The following is a 25,621-nucleotide window of genomic DNA, read 5'->3' as shown; positions in this document are numbered from 1 at the left end:
TCTTGGATCTCTGTTTTCAGTACTTTCCTGTTCTGCATATGTTAATAAATGTATACACATTTTCTCTGGACATTATTCAAATACCAGCCATTTAAAATAAGTTAAGTGACACAAAACAATTATTTTTTTAAAAAGAGCTACCAGGGGAATTCCCTGGCGGCCCAGTGGTTAGGACTCCGTGCTTTCACTGCAGGGCCTGGGTTCAGTCCCTGGCTGGGGAACTCAGATAACACAAGCCTGGCTGCAAGCTCCCCCCTCCCCACCCCCAAAAAAGTGCTACCACTGAATGCCTAAATTTTTATATACTTCAAAGTTTTCTGCCTAAAATAGCTTACAGTCTGTTTTTAAATAGCTGCTTCTATTTTGGTAGATTACTATTACCTATTTTTAAAGCTAAAAAGAAAAACATTTCACATAGAAAAAGCCATCACTTCTGTATTTTTAAAATACTGATGCAAATGGTTAACAAACAAAAGAGCAATGATATTTGAACTGAGGGTTCTGAGAGTCCAGAATCCTTTACACATTTATGATCAACTGATATTGGACAAGGGTGCCCAGACAACTCAGTGGGAAAGAATATTGTTTTCATAAATGGTGTTGGGGCAACTAAGATCCACATGCAAGCAAATAAAGGTGAACTCCTACCTCACACCTACATACACAAAAATTAACTCAAAATGGATCACAGTCCTAAATTAAAAGCCAAAATTATAAAACTCTTCCCCCAAAACACAGAAGTAAATCTTTATGACTGGCGTAGGCAGTGGTTTCTCAGATATGAAACCAAACTATCAATGTAAGAAAAAAACACTTTATCAAAATTAAAAACTTTTATGCTACAAACTATGTATCATCAAGAAAATAAAAAGACCATGCAAAAAATGGGAGAAAACATTTGTAAATCTTATATCTGATAAGGTACCTGTATCTAGAATATATAAAGAACACTTATAAATCAACAATTAAAAGACACACAATTCAATTTTAAAATGGGAAAGGATTTGAACAGATATTCCTCCAAAGAGGGTATAAAATGGTAAGCATACAAAAATATTCTTAATATCATTAATGATTAAAGAAATAAGACCAAAACCACAATGAGATACTACTCCAGACTGAATAGGATGGCTATTGTACATAATCAAAAAAAGAGATAACAAGTGTTGGTGAGGAAATGGAAAAACCAGAATCCTCATACATTGCTAGTGAGAATGTAAAATAGTGCAGCTGCTTCAGGAAAAGAGTCTGGCAGCAAGTCAAAATGTTAAACATAGAGTTGCCATATGACCCAACACTTCTATTTCTAGGTAATCTGCCCAAGAGAAATGAAAAGATGTATCTATACAAAAAACTGGACACAAATGTTTACGGCAGCATTATTCATAACAGCTCCAAACTATAAATAATTCAAATGCCTATCAACTAATAAATGGATAAACAAAATATAGTAAATCTGTACCCTGTAATGTTACCAATTTTTACATATATACACACATACACACACACACAGATGCATGTTATGACATGGATGAATCTTGAGAACATTAAGTAAAAAGTCAATCACAAAAGACGACATTGACTAGTGGTCTGGGAGTGACGGAATGGAGAACTGCTGCTGATTAGTATGGGGTTTCTTTCTGGGGTAATGAAAATACTGTAAAACTGGTGATGTCTGTGCAACTCTGTGACTATGCCAAAAAAAAAAAAAAACCAACCACTACACTGTACACTTTTTCAATAGGTAAATTTTATGGCATGTGAGTTTTATCTTAATGAAGACACACACACACACACACACTTAATTGTTCGCAAATCAGGAGTGTATTAATGTTTTGGGGTTTTTTCCAGAAAAAATGAACAAACTTTTAGCCCAACCCCACACAATGCAGAATTTAGAGTGATTCTGATCCATCTTAGAGACAAATGGCAAAAAAGAAAAAAAAGAAGAAAAGTCATCCTCACAACTCAGTCCCATACAAAATGGGACATGACTGCATGAACACCAGAATCTAACGTAGTTTAAGCAGCAGCGGCAAGGATACAACATATAAAATAATAAAATTGACATAAAATGTGTGGAATGTACTTTTCTTTAAACAACAGACCACAGAGGACTAGTTTAAGTGTCAAGGTACTTTTAATGATTTTAATCTAGTTCACACAGTGATACCCAAAAGGAATTAGTCTACTTAAATATATCCAAGGAATTGATTTTCAGTGTAGGTTCTGGACTAGAAGCAACAACATTATCTAGGACCTGGCTAAAAATAAAAACTTTCAATAACCCCATCCTAGACTTTTTGAATGAGAAAATCTGGGAGTAGAGTCCAGCAATCTGTGCTATTAATTAGACCCAGGTGACGATGGATGGAAGTTGGAGTGGGGAAAAAACCCCTCACAGGCAGACGTACTTGAGAATAATGTCATAAGCAATGACCTACCATTCTTTTTTAATAGGATATGGGTACATCACACCACTGTGCTTTGACCACCAACTGGATGATTTCGTAAATGACTTTTTTCTTCTGTTTAAAAGACTCATTTCAAGGATAAACACAATCTGAAGTCAAGTTCAGTTGTACACTAACTATGAATGAAAAAAAGGGGTCTTATCTGTTCAAAGTCTCAAATAAGGTGAATCTGTTTTCTGTATCCTTCAAAGAATGCAATAAATGGTAGGTCAAAAAGAGGAAAATGTTCAAAATAAAAGGACAAACAAGTAAGAATTCCTCTGAATCATTTGCTTTCCTGATACATTATGTTACACTCAATACTTTAAAATGAATGTATTGATTGAAAGTCCTGGATTTGTTCCTTTGATCTAAGATATTTCCAAGTCATAGCTCCAAAACTTGAAGATGAGAGCAATAAGGCTGAGTGAGCACATAGGCACACTAACTGGATTCTCCTGATGTTCACCAGTGCCCACACACGGTTGTCAGTGGTGTCCGGGCGTCCCAGGAACGCTCTCCACAGGCCTTTCCACCCTTTCTGGTCCTGAGTCTTAACCGTGTGCCTTTTGGGCCACAGTCACCTGCGTGAAGGCTTTGGCTGGTAGCTGGCCCAAGTCCAGTCATGCCAGGGCAGCTGAGCAAAGCCTTTGCTTGTTAGGTTCATACTGTGTTCTTGGGGCATCGCCCAAGTCACCTTTCTGAATGCCTTGTTTACATATTTTAAGAGGCCTATATTAAATAGGGAACTACCTGTGTTCAGAGAAACTTACGGTAATTCATATATTAGATCTGGACTTTGTAAGAAAACACAGGGAAGAGCATGATAATCAAATGCCATTTATAACTAAGATGTCTGCCACACACCTACACTTCTATTGAAAACTGGTATCCATTCTTGCTACCATTTAAAAAGGGAACGTGTTAGTCGCTCAATCATGTCTGACTCTTTGTGACCCCATGGACTATAGCCTCTGTCCACGGAATTCTCCAGGCAAGAAGACTGGAGTGGGTTGCCACTCCCTTCTCCAGGGGAACTTCCCAACCCAGGGATCGAACCTGGGTCTCCTGCATTGCAGGGAGACTCTTTACTGTCTGAGCCACCAGGGAAGATCCCTATTTAAATTTACCTTCAAATTCTTTAAGGCACTGAATCTGTGTAACCCTTTTTGACCTACATGTTAAAAAAAACACCAAAACACAGTCCTCATGCTTCAGGGTCTTTCCACCACAGGGATTATTTATAGGAATGCTCTCTCTCAGATGCTTCTTCCTCCTGTTTCTAACACTGAATTTGGTGACAGAAATAGGCAATGCTCTTTTGTTTAGCTTGGAAGAATTTTAACGTTTAATTCTCAAAAAAATATATATATATTCTTAGAACACTTCTTAGGTTTTTGCCTAACTCAATTTTGTAAGGCTAAGACACAAGGGATATGTAAGTATTTTACAAGGTTTAAAAACTGAGGCCAACTATCTTTTGCTGAATAGTCCCAAAACTACACCACACATGTACATATCAGCAGAGACTGGAAGTTCGCCTTTCACTGCAGGTTAAGCACACGCTTGAAAGACAAACAGGGTTAGTAAAGCCATGTGCAGTGGGGTTAAGAGAACTCGGGAAACCGCCGTTACTGACACTTCTGCGCACAGAGAGCATGCTTGGGCTGCAGAAAGGGCCCTGATACCTTCAGTTCTTTAAGCCCCTGCATGTATCTCCCTTCTACATCCTGAATCTGGTCCTTAAGGTCATAGATATCCTGCAGGACATAGGAATGAACCATTGCATAAAACCACATACGCCAAGTCTCAAAGGATTCATGAAAATGTGAATTACTTCTGTAGAGACCAGACCAAAAGAAGAGACGTTAAAGTACACAAACTTAACTGCCACTCCAGACAGACATGTGATGGTGGGGCTGGGGAAGGCCCTAGAGTAACCAATTCAACTTATTAAAAATTTTCTTGGCATTGATTCCTGTTGAAGCAATATTAGCAAACAGGGGCATGGCTGTGTATGGACAAAAGCTATAGCTTATAACATTTTTTAAAACACAATTTTGAAAATTGCATAAATCATTTAATTTTGAGTATAACACTTCACCAAGAAGTAGTAAAATATGTAGCAAATTAATTACAAGTTGAAAATTTTACTGAGTTATGCAGAAGTTTTTAAAAAATGGAAAACTAGATATGAACAAAGTTGTGTTTCAATGACTTGGTTACTGACCACAATTCATTTGGGAGAAAGAGAAGGGAGGGAAATTAAACACAAACCTTTTTAAATACAATGTCAAATGAGACAGTCTATCCTGAGGACAGCATTTAAATGATGAGAAAAGTCTTTGCTCCAAATGTTACCATAATCCTTATAAAAAAAAGTAAAGCAGGTCAAACTTTAAATGGAAAATATTGTCTCTCTTGTACCCAACCTTGCTACATGAGATCTACTCTGGATGGTTGATTTAGGTTGGAAATAACACCTACAGACCCTTGAACATAACTTTACAATTACAGGCAGGAACAATGGCCCACTGCACAGTTTCTACATTACGTAACATTTCCCCTGCCTCTTCATTCCCTCCCGGGGGGCCTGTTACTCCTCGGTTCCCTCACTGACGTTTACCAAGCGCCGATGCTGTGCTGTGCTTAGTCACTCAGTCGTGTCTGGCTGCGACCCCAGGGACTGTAGCCCGCCTGGCTCCTCTGCCCATGGGCATTCCCCAGGCAAGAATGCTGGAGTGGGTTGCCTTCCCTTCTCCAGGGGATCCTCCCAACCCAGGGATCGCACCCAGGCCTCCTGCACTGCATGGGGATTCTTCACTGTCTGAGCCACCAGAGTGTCTACTGGGAGCCAGACACTAGCTCGTTATACAAGCTCATTTCCTTCCAAGAGGCTGTAAATAGCGAGCACAGGCTGAGTCTGAAGCTGGAAAGCCCCATCCTCCTGTCTTTTGCTGGACTAGAAAACAGCATTTAAAGGCAAGAGCTGAGCTTATTTACTTTGCACCCCCACGCTTCTGCCTGGTACTAAGAGCTCAACAACACTGGCCCCTTCACAGTCAGAGCTCGGGTGACCTGGGCTGCCTCCTGCACGGCCACGGCCACGGCCGCGATCCTCCCTAGCCTCTGCTAATCCTCAGCCCACTGTACAAGCTGCCCGCATCACACACCAGACTCCTGCTCCTGAGCCGCCTGCAGTCTGACTCGGTCACCCACGGTCCCTCCCTCCTCCTCTACTGTGTCCGGGGAAGGGGCGCCCACCTCCCCCAGCCTTATCTGGACATTCCTCTCACCCACTCAGGCACTTTCTGTTCAGTTATTCCTCTCCTTAACTTCATGGTCTCTCTCTAATGGCTCAATCCAACCAATGAAGATAGTAACTAAGGCTGCCTTTAAAAGAAAGCAAAAACCCTCTCTTAACACTCTCTCTATTGACCAATCAACTTCCAGCCTCCAATACTCTCTTCAGAGGAAGCTGCCTGCATTTCCTCCCATTACTGTTTTGACTTGCTCATCTCCTCCCCACTGTTCAACCACAGGGTAACAGTTCTCCTTGCCTCCAAGGTTTCTTCCAGCCTGTGGTCAACCTTTAGGAATGCAAATCAGATAGCACCGCTTCCCTGCTTCATATCCCACCGTTGTCAGGGTGAACCTGAATTCCTCTCAGGCGGCCACACGAAGTGTTTTGAGACATGGCCCATCATTACTCCTCCAGCCTTCTCTCTCATCCATTACAAATCCTCACTTTCCATCCTATCCTCTGGCAACTCTGCTACCCAGATAACCTTTTGGTTCTCTGAATTTATCAGAAAACACCTTCACGCTTCAGCTTCTTTGCCTGGTTTTTATTGTTCCTTCACTCCTTCTCTCCTCTGAAAAGCCTTTCATTATCTCTTCTAACTTAGATGATGCTTCTCTGAATTCCCTTAACAGCCTTACTCTTGCCACTATGATAGTACCACACCACCTGGCTTTACTGGTTTATATTCACTTGTCTCCCATGTGAAACAGTGAATTCCTCAGGTTTCCAAAGTATGTTTTACTGCCTGAACCTATGGGGCCAAGTGCTCGATAAACGTTGAATGAATGAATAAATGCAGTTTTTATTACTACCCTTGCCTCGTTCCTCACAAACAGGATGCTCAGCAAATAGACATTCATAGCCATTTTGAAAGGGTTATTAGTGAGACTGGAGGCTCAACTAACGGGTTAAATGAGCTTTCATTACTCAGGTATTTCTGTCATCCCAAATATTATTATACTTGTCTTATCATGAAACTCTGAGAGATAACTGTATTCAAGCAGCCAAATAATACTATAATGGCTCAAAAGACTAATAATCCCCAATGTCTGGTTCCCTGTACATCCACATATTTTCCATTTAAAATGTGGCCAATTATTTGAAAGGATGACTTTTATATACATTAGAAAGTTTTTTTGGCATTTGTAAACTAGCAGAACTCATTCCAAATACCATCAAATGCTCAGGAAAGAGAACAGAAAAGAATTAACTAATCTCCTTCCTTTCAGACCCTAGTCACATTCTTGAACTGTTATTAACATTTTTTTTTTTAAAGAACTCATACTTCTTTCCTTCCTACCAAGTCACATTAAATGTTAAATGGTTCCAGTATACTACAAAGAAGTAAAAAATAAAAAATGTTTATAAAAAGCAAACCAAAATGGCGGTTTACCCGCAATTCACTTAATGAGGTGTCTGGGTCTATTAAGCTGCTGGTATCCCCGCTTCCTCGCCTGGATGAGTTTCCACTTAGAGGGGTTGTTGCTGAGGCAGAATTTCGAGATGAAGGCTAGAGAAAAAGAGAGATGACACTTTTAAGTCTTAGTTCTTTAAAAATAAATTTGCTGTGGAAACTAAAAGTGGGGCAGGGTGACAGGAAGAGCTCTAACACAGCGTGGATGAGAAGTCACTGAACGCAGTCCACAAGCAATTTAGACTGGCCTTGGTGGGGAGCTGGGGAAGGGGGGTTACCCCGAGACGGGCCCAGGCATACTCAGCACAACTGCGTTTGCTCACTCTTTTGGAATCTAGGATTCATAATCACTAAGAAGGAAATAGTTCGTGTGAAGAGTTGTCTGTTTTCTAAGTTTATCTCTGCTGTACTGTAAACAGTGCTGGGGTGAGGACATCAGCTTGATTTTAAACAGTTTCAGAATGCTATGTTGGTATGCTAATCATTAGGTTCCTGAAGCTGCTTCTTTAGAACCTTTTCTTTTCCCAACACTTTGTTGATAAAAGCTGGAGACACTGTCTGCAGCTGAGAGCAACAGCATTTTGCCCTCAGCTGCGGATGATGCTCCTGATTAATAAACGGCAGAGATATGGGATGTTCAATTAATTCAGCAGACAACCCGCCACATGTGGCGACTGAGCACTTGGAATGTGACTGGTCCAAATTGAGAATTCTTTCTCAGGTGTGAAATACACACCAGATTTCAAAGTCTTGATGTGGAAAAAAGAATGTAAAATATCTCACTGATAAGTTTTCATGTTGGTTATGCTTAAAATATTTTGGACATTTGGGTTAAATAAAATACATCATTTGAATTAATTTTATCTGCTTCCTTTTACTATTTTAGTGTGACTGCTAGAAAGTTCACATGTGGCTTACATTTGTGGCTTGCACTATATTTCTACTGGACAGAAGTGGCATATCATTGGGGACATAGCAAAAAATTAATCCAGATAATTTCCTAGGATGACTTTCTAAAAATGTTTCTAGAAGAAAGAGACTTTTTTTTTTAAACACAAAGTAACTCCTAAAAAGGAATTATTTCACTTCAAAGAAATAATTTATCTATACAGGAAAAAGAAAGAAAACCTTCAGAGTTTGTCACCACCATTCCTAAAGACACTTCCCCACTTCCAGTATGTAATGGTTTCTTCTCAGGATGAAATTCTAGAGGAATGAAAATCAAAAGAGCAGCCACAAGTTTAAGAAGTGACATGCAAGGAAATAAAATGCAGTGTCTCTTCTCTTCCCAGGGCTTCACATGATTCAACTGCAGAGGAATTTGGGGGTCAAGGACAGGAAGTAGATGAAGAAAGGAAGAGTAACTCCATCAGTTAAACTGTTGTAAAATCAAGAATAAAACGGTAGTAGAAAGTAAGCTAGTGACCTTGAGAACTTAATTTCCTTAGGAATTTATATACTCACCCTTGTGTAATTTTCAGCATACTGTTTATCAGATTTTTCATCCAACTAGAAAAGAACAGAGATAAAAATCAGAAAAGATGTTGAGCATTTTGACTTTTTTAAGGGGGAAGAAAAAAAGAAGTGACACCATTTGAGTTCTCCAAGCTCAGCTGATATTTGGATCCTAAAAGTAAACATACTAAAAGTGAAATAAAAGTTGGGACACAGAAGACAAGATGTTAACTTCAATTCTTATTCAAGGAAGACAGAGTAAGCATGCTATCCTTATGAAAAAAGTTAGAACTTTTGCATAGATTTTTCTTTTCATGGTATTTGAAACAATTAAAGAAAACTACATATAAACGTAAACTCTAGCATTGCAAAAGTTACACACACACAAAAATACTCATACATGGAAGAAGAAAAAGTCTGATAAAACCAAAAGCCAACAAACTTTATTACATTATTAGTACACAGCACACATAGATAAGGCTAGCGCACTTAGCCAAAAAAGTTCAGACTGGACTACAGCATGTGAAATGCATCCTGAAAAAAATTCCTCCACAGCCCAAGGATTTGGTTGTATGGTTTCCGTTTTTGCTTTTTAACTAATACATGCACAAATCTAAAAAGAGAAAAAAATCCAACAGCACAAAGGGCATGTGCTTCCCTCAAGGGCAGTCTACTCCCAAGTCTTTACAAAATTCTAACAGTGGTGTCCCAAATACATCCCATATAGTCTCTTTTCCCCCACCATGTTTCAGAGATTAGAGAAAGTATTTTTCTTCATGGCATTTATCACTCCCTGACCCCATGATACTTATTAATCTATTTATTATCTGATCTCTCTCTTTAATGTAAACTTCGTGTCTGTATGTTCTTTTCTGTATTCCTAACACCAAGAATAGCACCTGGCATACAGAAGGACTAAAACCTTGTCAGATGAATGAATAAACGAACTGTCCTCCTCCTGCACCTACAGACTGACCTCCTTTAACAGCTGCATAGTACCCTACTGTCTGGACATACCATACCAGTTATTCCCTCTCTCACAGACAGGCCTTAACGGTTGTTTCAGTCCGTGTTTCAAGAAGAGAAGTACCTTAAAGGTCTCGCCTAAAACTCTGACTTTACAGCTCAGGAAAGAGAAATTTCAGATCTTGCTGAAGGATGAACAACAACTAAACAACAACTAAATGCCAGAGCAGGATCCAGATCTCAGCTTCGTCAATTGTTCATATTATTTACCTGTATATACTGTCCCAATTACCACTAGGGAGAAAAAAGTCACAGAGAATTTTAACTAAATGAAAATATACCTGGACCCTAACTTCTAGACCAATAACCCTTCCAGCCCAATCTAGAGAAGAGATTTGCAAACTGTCCTCAGTGAATTATTAAAACACAAAACATCACTATTTCTGGCCCAGTTCAGATCACTTCACTCTAACTTCCTCATATTTGAAAGTTTTCCTTTTTTTTTATTACTCACATTTATCATGTTCATTTTCTATCTCAGTAAACACCTTTTTCTATAAGTACTAAATCAGAACATAAATCCTGTCTTAGACTTTGAATTCTTTTTGCTGCTTCTTACTACAATACTCTTAAAAAAGAATGGACATTACTTCATTTTGACTTCTTAAACCACACATGAAATGTCTTAAAACAAACAAGCAGTAACAGTAGTTTTTCATGTTGGCAAATACTGCCATAAGGAGGAATTACCTTCCTCATATCTATACTAGTAAAAATATATTGCTTAATACTTAACGTGTTATTCCTCAGAACAAAAGAAATACATCTAAATAGACTGCCTTATTCTCCTTAGAGTACCTTCCAACTCTCTTCTCCTAATGAGTTAAAGAGAAAAACAGGCAGCATTCAGAAACAACCTTCCAGGTTCATCTGAAATTCTGTCCCTTACCTTGCTCTCACACAAATGACCCCCAGCCCACCCACTTTTAACAGGCAGTCACCTGAGAGAAACCTCACAATCCAGAGGGTGCATCAGTGACCTAGCCGACCACAGGGCTGGTCCTCCTGCTGTCTCTATCCTCTGACAGAACTGCCGCAACCCAGGCTGATCACGCGCCAGACTTCAGGACTGTGGAGGCAGCAAAAGCGCTGAGGCCAGCCCCACCGCAGCCCAGTTATTTTGGCTGCAGGGACTTGGCCAGAGACTCCCCAATTCGCCTCCTGTGCTACATTATGTGCAGCCTTCCATTTAGACAAAAAGCCAGCTGAAACCTGGTATTCTAAATGCCCCAGGAGGTCTACATAGCTGCACTGCAACAAGAAGCCAGTTTTCAAAATGATGACCCAAAGGCTCCACCAGATCCTGGAAAGGATCTTAAACGGAATAAAATGGAATCATATTTAATATGCTAAGGTATAAAAGAAGGAAATGCTGCTGGTAAAAGGGTACAAACTTTCAGCTGTAAGATAAATAAAGTCGGAGGATCTAATGTAAAATATGGTGACTATAGGTGACTTTTCAAAAATTGTTGTTTATGAATAACACGCAAAAAATGAATATGTAGTAATATGAAAAATGAGAAAACAAAGGCTCTATGTATAATACTATATGGTCACAATTTTGTAAAACAAGCAAATTAAACTGAGATCGAAAAGAATACTGAAAATAAATCATTTGTAAAGACCTCAGAACTTGCTCATGAATACTGACGACAGCTTATTCAGCCTCAAAAATTTTCAAGTACATGTTATGTCATTACATTCCTAAATAATTAAATATGTAATTTTCTAATCAAGAAAAGGGTTTCCTTGATAGTTGGAAATGGAAAGTTGGCTAACAGGCTTGTAATATTTTACATTCATATTAATCTGCAAAGAGCATATGATGGCAAACTTCATTGCTTCTTTCAAGAATTTCAAATTATCAACCGGTAAACAAAGCGTCAACCATCATCTTTTCTTTGGTGATAAATGCCTTTACCTTATCTATGTCTGGGAAATCTGAAAATACTTTGCTCTTAACATCCTAGAACACAGACTGTTTCTCTTTAAGTCTAAACTCCATGATTATTTGTTGAAATTAGCACACGAAAAATATTTCTTAGAATATATATCTTGTCAAATCTTTGAAACTTTCTCTTTCAAAGAACGGTATTTCTTATTCTCAGATGAAGAGGCCCATTGGCCTTGTTTCAGCATATGAGTACTGTAACCGATAATTCTGTCCTACTAAAATGGTAAAACATAACTGAATTTTTTTGAATGGAAACAGAATTTTAGTTATGAATACATTTTAATACCATCATTTGAAAGTAATGTTTAGAAATAGAAAGAGTTGTTTAGAAATAAAGATGCATTTTGTTCCAAATTATATTTCTTTTTTAAAAGGACACTGGAGATTTGATATAACTGAGCTACACGTATCTGATATGGAGAGCCACTTTCAGCAAGCAGCAACCATTCTGTCACCCATAACATAAATCTAATATAATGTGTGACCAAGAGATAAGAGTATTATATTAAGCCATTTGAACAAACTTTATTTTTTAAGGTATAAGGTATAAAATTATCATCTAGTGAAGAGTTTATAGTATAGCTTGCTGAGGCTTCCCTGGTGGCTCAGCTGGTGAAGAATCCGCCTGCAATGCGGGAGACCCGGGTTCTACCCCTGGGTTGGGAAGATCCCCTGGAGAAGGGAAAGGCAACCCACTCCAGTATTCTGGCCTGCAGAATTCCATGGACTGTATAGTCCATGAGGTAGCAAAGAGTCGGACACAACTGAGCAACTTTCACTTTTCTTGGCTTAAAGCAGTCACTGGAGTCTAATCCTTTGTTAACTTCTAATTTATATGTATATACTGATTTGATAATGTTATTTAAAAATTCTATTTGGAGAAAACCCTAAAAAACAGAAGCTCTGACTCCCCAACCATAGAAGAGTAAGTGTGAGTTGCTCAGTCATGTCCTGCTCTTTGCAACCCTATGGACTGTAGCCCGCCAGTCTCCTCTGTTCGTGGGGATTCTCCAGGCAAGAATACTGGAGTGGGTTGCCATTTCCTTCTCCAGGGATCTTCCCAACCCAGGGGTAGAACCCGGGTCTCCCGCCTAGCAGACAGATTCCTTACTGTCTGAGCCACGAGGGAAGCAACCATAGAAGGGAAGGGAACAATTAGTAATCTCCTAAAGCAAAACTAGCTGAGGAGTCCATTCAGAAATAGTCTAATCATTAATAATCAGTAAAACTACAGTTAAGCACATTTACATTCTTCTCCTTTATTCTAGCCCAACCCAAGGGACAGAAAGGGAAACAGTGCAGAAGAAAAGACGAGAGACAAAAGCAACCACGCTGTGACCAGAGTCCTGCCAAAACAGGGCCTGGCACCTTCTCCAGCACCTTCGAGCTGAGATTTATAAACTAGCAGACTGTTACGCATATGTTGATCCACAGTGGGGAAGCCGGAAGCTATCCTTTGAAATTTTTAATTCACTGTTAGCATTTTAAAATTGAGATATTTCACAAGGATTCTTTTTTCAGAACAAGTGGTAAATATCGCTTTGTCCTTTGTTCCTCACATTTTCTGAGCAATGTTAAACTGGCTTAGGTCTTCCTGTCCCTCTCCCAGCACCTCAGTAAATCTTCTTTAAACTGCATTTAGTATAAAATGTAGTCCCTATAGGCATTAATGAGGAATTTGTTCCAAACGTCACAGGATCATAAGAAAATTCCTTTATAGATCATTGCTTCATGCCAAATTATGCTGTCCCGAAAATGCCCAGACTGAAAAAAATATTCATTTGCTTGCTGAATAAAAGTGAATACTTCACTACTTAAAAAAAAAAACCCGAGATATTTCACATAAAAATGCAGATTTCAGCTTATCCTTTTAAAAAGCATATGTGTGAGGGACTGGGGGGTGGAGATCTTACCAACATCAAGTCCACTTTTTGTTTATAATGAGCTGAATTACAGTATAACCTTTAGAGGAAATAATATTAGACAATTTTTTTTTTTTTTGCTCTAGAGAGGGGACCAACATATACATGTATTTTAGGCTGTGCCAGGAGGCAAAATTAAGGATATCACATAGGTACTTAGACAACCATTCAGGAAAAAAAATCACTTCGGCTCATAGGCTATAACACAGGGTGCCGGCCAACGCCCTGGAGAACCTCGTGCTTATGTTGTAAGGCGCACAGCATGGTTTGATACATTTGCACAGCCTGCACGGGGCTTCCCTGGCAGCTCAGTGGTAAAGAACCCACCTGCCAATGCAGGAGGTGTGGGTTCTGTCCCTGGATAGGAAAGACCCCCTAGAGAAGGAAATGGCAACCCATTCCAGTATTCTTGCCTGGGAAATCCCATGGACAGAGGAGCCTGGTGGGCTACAGTCCATGGGGTTGCAAAACAGTTGGACATGACTTAGCGACTAAATTAACAATAAGAAGCCTATATACATGTGTATCAAATCCAAATCATTAGTTATATATTCTTAAATATGTATAATTTTTATTAAAATGTGTAGATAAATCAAAATAATTACTGGGAGAAGAGTTTCATTTAATTAGAAGCAGCAGTGGAAGACTTTAAAAATAAAGTCAATCTTTTCACTTCTGTATAGTTACTAAAATAAACTGCGAAGAAATAAACGTAAGGAGGATATAACCAGTAATTCAGACATCCTATTAGGTGCTAAACGGATTCAAAGTTTTTAAGAGAAAGGGTGTATATAATAAATTAAATTGAGTATATCTATGAAAAAACAGGTTAATAAGCAAATTAATAAAATAGGCAATATTTCAGGGGGAGGACCTGGGAGCCAGTCTTCTAACTTGGGTGCAGAGAGATTCCTTGATCTGATGAAAGCCAAGACAGGGGCTGTTGCTCAGCCAGCTTTGAGAGCCAACCATCTGGAATACTTGAGGACCACACTTAGAATTGTTTTCTAGGATTAGTCATTCACAAGTAGCTATTTAAATACAATCTGTGATGTGCTAAATATAAATAACTATCTCTTCATTTAAAAAAAGTGTCTATTTTTTTGTTAAGAAACTCTGCATCATCTGATTCAAAGAGTTGATAACTAGAGCAGTTGTTGGTTCAAGGTCAAAACAACACAAAAACAACACTAATGTCCGCAACAGAGAGGTGTTACAAACAGAAAATCAGGCTGTTAGATATACCAGGCAGGTAGACATGTGCTGCTGTGGGTTCCTTCATTAAGGTAAATGCCTCCAGGCATTTCTACTGGACACTCTTTCCTAAATGCAGTTCCCAATGAATGTGAGGGCTTCCCAGGTGGCCCAGTGGTAAAATAATCTGCCTGCCAATGCAGGGGATTCAGGAAACACGGTTCGATCCCTGATTGGGAAGATCCCCTGGAGGAGGAAACAGTAATCCAGTCTAGTATTCTTGCTGGAGAATTCCATGGACAGAGGAGCCTGACAGGCTACAGTCCATGGGGTCACTAAGAGTTGGACACGACTGAGCAGAGAGCACACATAATGAATGTGAAAGCAACGGACAGGCATTTCTTCAAAAACAATGCCATAACCCAAATGTTCAGATCTATTCGGATTCTTCCCAGTTATGATAAATTAGTGACATTTTACTAAGTAGTGTATTTTATTGTTCAACTGTCAAAGTCCACCTAAAAATTTATAGATTCACCAGAATGAAAAGAGAAGAAAAATTTTAAGACTGATCAGGAATATCTAAATATGGGAAAGATATTAGATCGTTTTAAGGAGTTTTTTATCCTTTCATTAGGTCTGATACAATAAGAAAAAAGTTCTTAACTAGGGAGGCATACTGAACTATTTATTTGGAAATGGCGTGATGTATGGGATTTGCTTTAAAATAATTCAGGGAAAAAAAGGAGGGAAAGAGGAAGAAATAGATGAAACAAAATTGGCAAAATATCAGTAATTGTTCGGGCTGCTCCTAGAAAACTTCCATAGGAAAAACTGTTTTAAAAAATAAGAACGAAAAAAAAAAAAGAAAGAAAAAATAAAGAAAAAAAATAAGAACATATCAATGTATACACTTTGAAACAAAACAAAAAAGTATTTAATGCTGGTGTACTCAAATAAATTAAATTCTGATTTTAAAATAGCTGTTAGTCACAAGCCTGAGACAGTGGGTCCCCATGCGCTGCACTCACGCTGGTCAGATCTGGGATGCTCACGTCATCCACGTCGGAGACGACACTCCCCCTACGATTGGAGCGACTAAAATAATCAGCGGCAGAAACCTTTCAGTTAGAAAAAGATGAGATGCTTTAAAATTAAGGAGAGAGAGAAGAAAACAATAAGAACATTGTCATATGGGGGAAACCTTTTTTTTCTTTTTGTTGTGTGATAAAGTTTCATGAAATGAAATGAGGGAAGTGCTGTGATTACCTACTCTAGAAGGTAAGAAAGAAATGTACAGGGTTCCAAAATGACATCACAGCTCCCTAAAATAAACTCTTACTAATTTTAGCCAGAGTTCTATGCTACAGAGATCATCATCTACTGCCTGAAGAGGAGCATCACCCTCACCACGAGGGATTCTAGGATAGCATTTACCTAAAGCTTCTACTATATGCCACAAATGTATAATGCATTATAGCTATCAAGTCGGTTAAGCACATATATGCTGAATGCAGATTACCTGCAGAGTATTTATTGTGCCTTTTACCAAGTTTCCAGTTTCCCCTTTTTCATATTTCTCAGGACAAGGAGCTGTAGAACAAACAATGAAGGAACTACACTGGCCTCTTTCTGGTTCCCTGAACACAACAGTCTCTTCTCACCTTAGCTGTTGGCACTGGCCTAAGAACTCTCAGCTCAAAGGTCACCTCCCTTGGAGACGCCTTCTCTGATCACCCCATCCCGAAGTGACACACATTCCACTCAATGTCCTCTATCACATCACCTGCTTTTTCTCTTCACAGTCCCTGGGCTTACTTTCTCTTTTTGTTTCTTCCTTTACCAGTCTTTTTCCTATTTCTTTCATTAGGATGTAAGCTCCATGAAGTCAGCAATCTGGCCCGTGTGGCATACCACATCATTCCCAGCACTGAACACAGTGCCTCACATATAACTGGTACTCACTCCATAAGCATTTGTTGAATTAAAAAACAATGAACATGTTACCTCACTCATCAGCTACTGCTTACCTCAGCTCTGTCTGATTACCTTGCTCAAAAACTCTTCTCTTCCAGAAAGGAATCTGGAAGCCCATCTACACAGATGCCTCCTTTAAGGCTTACATATATGAAGTTTTATGAAGAGCTGAGATGGTCAAGCAATAGTATTCTTGTTCACAGTAACGCAACTTAAATTTACATATAATAATATTATAAAGGTACCCACTATCTCAGAATTTCGATAGTTCATTTACTCCATATATTAGGCCTACCTACAAAGATAGTCATTACATGCTCATTAAAGAAATAAAGAAAGAAATAAAAACAATAAGTAAAGAAATCGCTGTTAATACAACTAATGGGCTGGAGCAACAGTACAAGCCCCTGCCCTTCCCACTCCGTCACCTTCCAGGGTGTTTTCGGGCGTTGGGGACTGTTCTTTCTTCTTCAGCTGTGATTATGAGCATTACCTTGCTTGCCAGGGAACCAAAACTGGCTTAGTTCAATCACTGTATTTCTGGCAACAAAGCTCACAAACTCTCGCTGTTCCCCTTTTCTATGAAAAATTTGGGTTTGCAATCTTTCACAAAACATGACTCAAAGTAAACGGCCTTCTAATTTCTTAAAGGAATTATAGCCTCTATAGCCGCTCAGTTATTGGGCTCTCTTTTTTTCTTTTAGCTCTAAGCTGATACACCATTCTCCTCAATGTAATTTTCGAATCAGTTCTTAATATAGCAAAAATGTCATCAGCTCTCTGTAAAACTCCTTACTTCATAAAAAAAAAAAAACCAAACCTGAAATCATATAATTTATATTCTAACATAGCTGTTTCTTACCTTTACAATTGTAACTCTAGTTGAATTCTAAGACAATATTTTAAAATTTTGCCATCAGCAACTCAAAAAATTCACAGGTCTTAAAAGACATATAAACAATAGTTAAATACAGAGTGAAGAAAACTACTAATTAATGGCAGCATGATTTCTAACCCGTAGTAATGAGTTTTAAAGAATGTGGAAACATTAATTTTATTTGAGATTTTTTTTTGTTTTTGGTGAACTGTGCATATACATGCATGTGCATAAAACAGCAACAAGGAATAAAAAGTGAAAATCTGTCAAGTACATAATGACTAGCACATAAGAGGTGTCACTAGGAAAGCTTACACAGCCCACTGAGAAAATGTATTCTCAGGAATACATTTCTGAATGTAAATTATTCATATAAACTAAATTGGAAGAAAACGCTCATTTTGTCAAGTGAAAATTTCATTTTGCAATAGATTTCATATGATCACACAGTGTTGCAATTTTAAAACATTAGATGCGTTTGCATGCAAACACGCTCACCACGCTGTCCCTTCGCCCACGGCTGGCACAACCAGAAGACGCAACGCTTGCAGTGTCATCGTCGATAAACTATGGATATTAAAAGCAGATAATGACAAAGATGCAGTTTCAGTATAGTCTTCCCGTGACCATAAGCACAGGAAGGCAGGCTTTGGGAAGCATGCAAATGCTCTCTATGAGTATTGATTGTAATTAGCACCACTATTGTGCACCATTAAACCAAAAAACTGTTTTGAGGCGTATTGAATAATCACCAAAAACCAAAAGATAGTTCCAAAAAGCACAAAGATTAAAATAGTATTTACTTTACCTTTTAAGTTAAATGAAAGAAAAAGGGGGGTGAAGCATGACTACTAGCCAACACTTGCTAGGGACCTCATGCTTTTTAAACCTCTAGGCCCTCTGGGATCCCCTGATTACAATGAATTATACTCTTATAATTGATTAAGTCAATAAATAGCCTGTCTTTTAGTTGGGGAGAGAAAAATAATCTTCTCAAATGAAACAATATGTCAAACACAGAACTTCCTACCACCAAGGGCACTGAAATGATGGTTCCTGTTGTCCTTTATTCACTCCCGTGCAGCACATGCAGGTATTTCTAACATTACTGCACATCCCCGCCCTCCTTCATCAGCAGTGGAAGACGCACCTCCAGTATGTGGAGGCTGCCCCCATTCTGACGTCACTAAGGAGCCATTCTGGCATCACTGGGGTAGTAACTCTGAGTCCCAACTTGCAAATGAAATAACATTTAGCCAGCACACAAGGACCAGATTCTACACTCGACTAAAAACATTACCATAAATTTTTTTGTTTTTTTGCAAGGGACCATCACAGCTGGGACACTAGAAACGACATCAGGCTCAAGAATTGCCAAATGGAATTTTATTACCAGGTGGGTTAAAAATAAACTTCCTCCTGTGAAAAAGCTTGTATATCCTTAAACATCCCTATAATAACTTTTTGTTAACTGTAACAGTGGAATCCTTGATAAATGTCACTTGGAAATGGCAGGAGAAATGAGTCAAACATCTACATAGAGGAAAGTCCATATAACTTGTCTATTCTACTCCACAAAGTAACCTATGCTGACCTTTAAGAAACTGCTTAATAATTTCTCCAATTTTAATATCATCAAGAATAACAAGGTAGTTCCTAAAAAAGTCATAATTTGCTTAATTAGTGCAGTCTTTTTGGTGGATAATATGGTAATATACATAACTTAAATGTACATACTCTTTGGTTCCCATCATTTCATTATTAGCAACTTACCATGCAGATTTACTCATAATATACTTGTATAAGCATGTTCACTGTACAAGTATCTGTTGTAGCAAAAATCTGACAACCTAAAAGCTCATCAAAACAGGAGCAACTTTTCAAATGTACAGCCCAGCACTAACAGAATGATGATACACTGCCATTAAAAAAAATGTGCTGACCTAAAACTAATCTCCAAGAGGCACTCAGGGGAAATAGAAAGGGACATGACACACTTTTTTAAATCTTTTAAATGCCAAAAAAAAAAGAATAAAATAAATCTTTATATACTGATTTGAAAAGACACTGTGAGTAAAGAAAACAAGTTAAGCAGCATTAGGTACACGAATCACTTGCATACTGTTCAAACAAAGGACACTAGTACAGACATAAAATATCTCTGAAAGGATATACACAAACCAAGGTTGCACCTGGGTGACAGAAACAGGAGAAAAGTCAGAGGACTTTTACTTTGTACTTTCCTTAAGCTAATATTACGTTTATAAATTTAAAGCAAGTTTTAATACTCTAGAAAGACTGGGTAATTAGAATTGTCCCAGTTTCGTGTTTTATGTAGCAATTCTTTAAAGTTGACATATTTCATTTCTTCTTTCACTCCACTGATTGAAGGGCTAGGAAGCAAGTGGAATGGTTCCATGTAGAAAGTAGAGATGAAAAGGAGAAAGAAAAAGGATAGGGCAGCCAATTCACACCCTGAATTACCCCCACTGGAAAAAAACAACAAGAATTTCCAAATGAGAATTACATATAAATTAAAAAAGAATTCCAATGGCACTAGCTTCAGACTCATTTAAGAATTATGTGCTAAGTCACATTCATACAGAAACCACCAATTCAGACAAATTAGTTCTTGAGTTTGTGTGCTGAAGGAAAATGGCAATCCATGCACAACAGGGTGAGACACACCACACCCTCGATATTCTGAACGGTGAGTGCAGATTAATGAACCAATCAGAAGTGTCTACAGGACATGCAAGGAGACCAGGCAGCTCACCACAGGACTGCTTCGGGATGAACTCGTTCTTGATGAGTGGAAACTGTATTCAGATGGCTATAAAGTTTCCAAGAAGACAGGTTTTACAATAATGATCAGCTCCTTTTCCCGCTGGGAGGACATCAGTGCCCCTGGACCTGTCTCACCCTGGCTCCCAGGTGAAGGAAACTCTTACTCCCCCGGTGGAGCCCTACTGCACTCCTGCCCTCCGGACCCAGCCGCCGCCCACTGCCCACGGCGGTGCAAGCAGAGAACAAAGGGGTGCCCGAGAAGTGCTATTCTCGTTCTCTCCCCGAGGAACTAATGAGCCAGAAAAGCGGCTTCTCTGCTTGTACTGCCTTCACACTTGAAGCCTCGGTTTGCAGCAGGCGCTTTCTCACAGCTTGGGGGAGTCGCAGTTGACAAGCTGATGGGTCACAGCTTGGAGAGTTATTACAGGTCAGATTAAATGGCTTTTCTCTTTGTAAGTAAACTGTGCCCACCTACACATCGCCCTCCCCACCACCGCCCCCTGCTTGGACTTACAGTTCGAGAACCGTAAGGGTTATATAATCCACCATTATACAATGACACCTGAAGAACAAAGGAAATACCATTTAGCCATTCAGCGTCAAAGTTATTTTGAAAGTGATGTAACTTCTTCAAAGTACTCAGTTCCAAAAAAGCTGAAGAATAGTGTTTAAGTGTACAGCCTCCCAAGGTGATAACACTCATTTACGTCTGCATAAATTCCTGCATCAGCCTCAGTAAAGCTTCAGGATCACACTTCATTTCAAAAAGCACCACTGGTTACAGCATTGCCTTTCATCATCATGTTATGAAATTAGGAGAACATTTACCAATTTATTCTTTCAAAAGAGGGAAGAAAACAGATAAGAAAGTGAGGTACAGAAAGCTTTGCCCACTGTCACGATAAAATCAAGCACAAAGCCTCAGGTTCCCGGTCACTAGAAGAGGCCACAACAAAACAAACAGCCTGAAAGCAACCAACTCACGATCGCACATTACACAGAGCGATTGTTTTGGCTTTCGAGTCAGCTGGCTTCATTAGAGCCAAGTATTAATGTGGTCAAGGCCACAGCTGTTCCCCTGCAAAATATGACATCCCATGCCTAGGCAGCCATCTCACACAAGTATGCCAGTGGAGTGGAACCCATGCAAATCCACCTCGTCTAGAGGAAGCCAATTCTAGGCAAGGGCCCACCAACAGCCAGCACTATCTACCACTGTGAGGAGGACACGCTCATTTTTACTCCCCGGAAGTTTTGTACTTTAAGCAGAGGCAGCACATTTTGTGGTACACACAGCACTAAAGCCACGTGCTTTAGTGACTATTTTGACTATTTTGGAGGAAAGATGTCAAGCTAGAGCCAGCACCATGACAATGGCTCCGCCAAGAGTACACACGTTGGAAGTGGAAAATACAAACCAGACTGGCACTTCTCAGCAGGCCAGAATTTACAGTGGAGGAGGCCTATGGAGAAAGAGCACGATTTAACCCAAAGGAACGTAACCGGCAGCTCTGAAGGCACCGCCCTCCTCAGGAAGTACTAACCCTGTAGCTCTTGGATGTCGCCAGAGGGTCGCTGTACAAGGAGGAGGACTGCTGAGAAACAAAAACAAAACACAAGCAAGAAAAGAAAGAACTGGTCTCACAATCGTGAAAGCAGAAAGCCTGTGTCTACTTTATATCCCGTAATTCATTAGTGATTCCTAAGCGTTTAAGGCAGTTAAGTGACACACAGTGAGAAAAACTTAACCATTAGACATCTCTTTGACTATCAATTCTAAGGGCTCAGAAAGAAAAACACTTGGAACAGTTTTCTACAAATGTGTCTTAAGTCCCACTGGTCTTTGAACATGAATGTCAGGAGACGAGAGGGCCACCTAAGAAAATGTCCTGGGAACAAGGGCCCGGCTCGGGGAGTGCCGCACGCTGTGGCCACGCCGCAGCAGTCACCAGACGCTCCTGTGACAGCGAACGGGCCTATCCTGACTACTGGGAGGCCAGGTGAGTGAGCTCTGAGTTATTGCTATAAACTCTCTTTTCCAAATGGATTAGGAAACCTATATTTCAGAACAAGCCATGGGCAAAGTGCCTTGGTTTAATTAGATAAATTATACTGGTCACAGTGAATCCATGCATTAAATAAGGCACAGCATTATTTAAAAAGGAATTAAATTTTTTCCTGATGTCATCTCAATACATTTTCAGTTCTTTTTCACTAAGCCCAATCAGACACGGAAAATAAGATTAAATCATGTACGCAGGTTTTGACAACTGAATTATTTTAAATGTACTGCGTGCCATATATTTAATATGTTCTAAATGTATGATGTGCCAAATGACTTGAAAGAACAAGAGATTCTCACATTACATAATTACATTCTTCTCATCACATATTTTTTTGGTTGTGCTGCTCAGCTTGTGGGATCTTAGTTCCCCAACCAGGGACTGAACTCAGGCCCTGGCAGTGGAAGCGCTGAGTCCTAACCACTGGACCACCAGGGAATTCCCTCTCATCACACTTATAGTTTATATTTCCACATGTACATTTTTATTTAGTAAAAGGACATACACTGTGATATGTACTGATGTGTACAACTTATTTTGAAATGTGTCCTTCCCAAAAAGACGGGCTGATGGAAACACGGTGGGACAGACAGATAATTACACGATAAAGGAAATACAGTAAAAATGTCAACTGTCGAATCTGAGTATAGGTGTGTGGGTGGTTACTATACAATTCTTTGAACTTTTTTGTAAATGTTAAATACTTTACACTTAAAAAACTGGAAAAAATGGTCCTCATTAATAAATGTGGTGATTCAACATTTACCATCATTCAAAGATACACTCACACAGACAATGTGAATTCAGTTATCACAAACCTGTACAAACACAGCCATTCACAGATTAGTCCTAACTACTCAAAATGCAAAACAGGGGATTAGAAATGTGTTAAAGTTGGATAAAACACATGAAGCCAAAAAAACCTTGTGACAAACCCGAGAACAGTAGGCAGAGGTGGGTTTGCTATGTCTAAGACTGCTATAGTTTCTTTGGTCAAAGTAGAGGCCACTCTGCAAAAAGCAAAATCAAACACATTTTTCTTAGGTTAAATGCTATTAACCTAACAACAATGACAAAATTGGATATTGCCAAACCCCTTCGAATTATATTAAGTCAAAGTTAAAATAAGAGCTATTTCAAGTCTCTCAAAAAAGACTAATATTAAAGGTTAACTTTTCAAACCAAATCATTACTAATTTTTTTTTACTTTAAAAAGAATATAAGTCCTCAGATAAAATAGAAAGGAAATGGTAAGTGAATTATTCTCATGTCACACTTAGGAATGTCCTTGAAAAACCCAGGACGAACGGATAATTACCGCTTTTATAATCTATTTAGAAACATCACAGAAATCATTAAAGCTATTTTTTTTCAAAATTCCTTCTAATTCCATTATTTGTCCAAATAAACTCATCAAATTAAATTACCAAAGAAAGAGTGTGAGCAGTAAATACGGTTTGGTCTAAAACATGTACGGCAGGTCCATCTTCAGTATGCTAAGCCAAGCAATTACATTATTGATTTGCTTGGGTGGGGGGTGGGGGGGGGGCGGGGGGAAGAAATCATCTATAAAATTTCAGCCATCTCTTTTGCTCAAGGTTAAGGAAGCCCAGGCAATCCCTGACTGAAAGACGGCTCCTCCACTGTTGACAATGCAATAGGGGACACCCCCTCCTCCCATCGTAACCCTGCCCTGCCCGACCCGCCTGCACCACACCCTCTGAGAGGCACCATGACTCACTTCTCCCCAAAGCTCCCAATACTCCACCTGCCAGGGCCTCTCACTAATGTCCTCCCATTTCATCCTCGCCTCCTTCCGCATTTCCACCAGCCAAAGGTTCCCACCCCTCTCCCCACCTCACCAATGGTCAGAGCCCTACCCAAGGGAGCCCCGAGTTAGCAAAGAGCTTGGGCTGCACTTCCTCTGCCAGTGCTGTTGCAACTCGACAGGGAAGAGGTGTTCCCAGCACCCCAAATGGGCACTGTAGACATTTTTTTTTCTCCACACAGCAACACCATTTAGCAAGTTGGCTGGAATGGAGAACACTATCAGTCCTACAGTTTAATTACACTATAGGTTGAAGAATTTTCTGCAAGACAGCATGGGAATTCTGCCATCATAAACCTTGTTGTTTCTACCAGAAAATTAATTTCAAGTTCCCCAAATCTCAAACCTATAAAAACAATCATTCAGAATGACAGCTCCATGTGAGTTTGGTACTGCCTATAATACCACAACTGTTCTTAGTCGCTCAGTCGTGTCCAATTCTTTGTCACCCCATGGACTGTAGCACACCAGACTCTGTTCACAGGGATTCTCCAGGCAAGAATACTGGAGTGGGTTTCCATGCCCTCCTCTAGGCGATCTGCCCAACCCAGGGATCGAATCCAGGTCTCCCCACATTGCAGGCAGATTCCGTCTAAGCCACCAGGGAAGCCCAATACCACAACTAAATCAATTCAAATTTCCAAAATAAGTTATAAGAATCTCACTAAACCTATTCTTAAGGTACCATCCTCCAAAGCCCAATTCATAGATGAAAATACAATATTAATGAACTTAGTGTGACACTTTCCTAAGTCTAGCCACCAGGGTTAGCATACGCTGGTGAAGTGAAAGTCGCTCAGTCACTTCCGACTCTTTGCAACCCCAAGGACTTAGGCCTGCCAGGCTCCTCTGTCCATGGAATTCTCCAGGCAAGAATACTGGTGTGGGTATCCTATCAAGAATACTCCAGGCAAGAATACTGGATAGGGTAACCTATCCTTTCTCCTTTCCCAACCAAGGGATAGAACCAGGGTCTCCTGCATTGCAACTGGATTCTTTACCAGCTGAGCTACCAGGGAAGCCCATCATACGTTAACTTGACATTAAATCTTGTAAATGAAAACAAAATTATTTTAAAATAAGGTTCTGATAAGTCATGTTTCAGTATATTATCAGGTTTCAATAATGCCTGAAGAGCAGTCATAATTCTTAATTTCCCTGAAAGGATCAGTGAATTTTACAACCACACAAAATACTGTGATATGAGACACAACAGAACTAACCAGTGGGTCTTTATGAGAACCAGAAGATCTCTTCTTCATTCCGTAAGAGTGACTGTAAGAATGACTCTAGAAGTAAATATTGAAGTTAACTTTAAAGATTGGATAGTGAAGTTTTAAGATAATTTAATAAAACCATCTTAACAT

At 39.4% G+C, this 25,621-nt stretch overlaps 1 protein-coding gene across 24 annotated transcripts in view; it reads right to left on the bottom strand.

Moving 5' to 3' along the window:
- Nucleotides 1-25,621, bottom strand: part of LRRFIP2 (LRR binding FLII interacting protein 2) — a 110,182-nt gene that overhangs the window by 26,758 nt on the left and 57,803 nt on the right. For 5 of the 24 annotated variants that reach the window (XM_043885726.1, XM_043885734.1, XM_043885730.1 and 2 more), the window contains 11 exons: nt 25,478-25,543; nt 23,362-23,436; nt 21,908-21,958; nt 21,782-21,826; nt 20,878-20,925; nt 20,353-20,409; nt 18,075-18,143; nt 15,754-15,843; nt 8,636-8,680; nt 7,151-7,267; nt 4,142-4,213 (listed from right to left, as the gene is read on the bottom strand). In XM_043885726.1, coding sequence (XP_043741661.1) covers nt 4,142-4,213; nt 7,151-7,267; nt 8,636-8,680; nt 15,754-15,843; nt 18,075-18,143; nt 20,353-20,409; nt 20,878-20,925; nt 21,782-21,826; nt 21,908-21,958; nt 23,362-23,436; nt 25,478-25,543 — 735 coding nt within the window. The remainder of the gene's footprint in view (nt 1-4,141; nt 4,214-7,150; nt 7,268-8,635; nt 8,681-15,753; nt 15,844-18,074; nt 18,144-20,352; nt 20,410-20,877; nt 20,926-21,781; nt 21,827-21,907; nt 21,959-23,361; nt 23,437-25,477; nt 25,544-25,621) is intronic. The other 19 variants (XM_043885741.1, XM_043885745.1, XM_043885746.1 and 16 more) reach the window with 10 other exon arrangements.

This window comes from Cervus elaphus, chromosome 24, assembly GCF_910594005.1.
Source record: "Cervus elaphus chromosome 24, mCerEla1.1, whole genome shotgun sequence".
Taxonomy (NCBI): domain Eukaryota; kingdom Metazoa; phylum Chordata; class Mammalia; order Artiodactyla; family Cervidae; genus Cervus; species Cervus elaphus.
The sequence above is the reverse complement of the archived record's forward strand: the minus strand, read 5'-3'. Positions and strand labels throughout refer to the sequence as shown.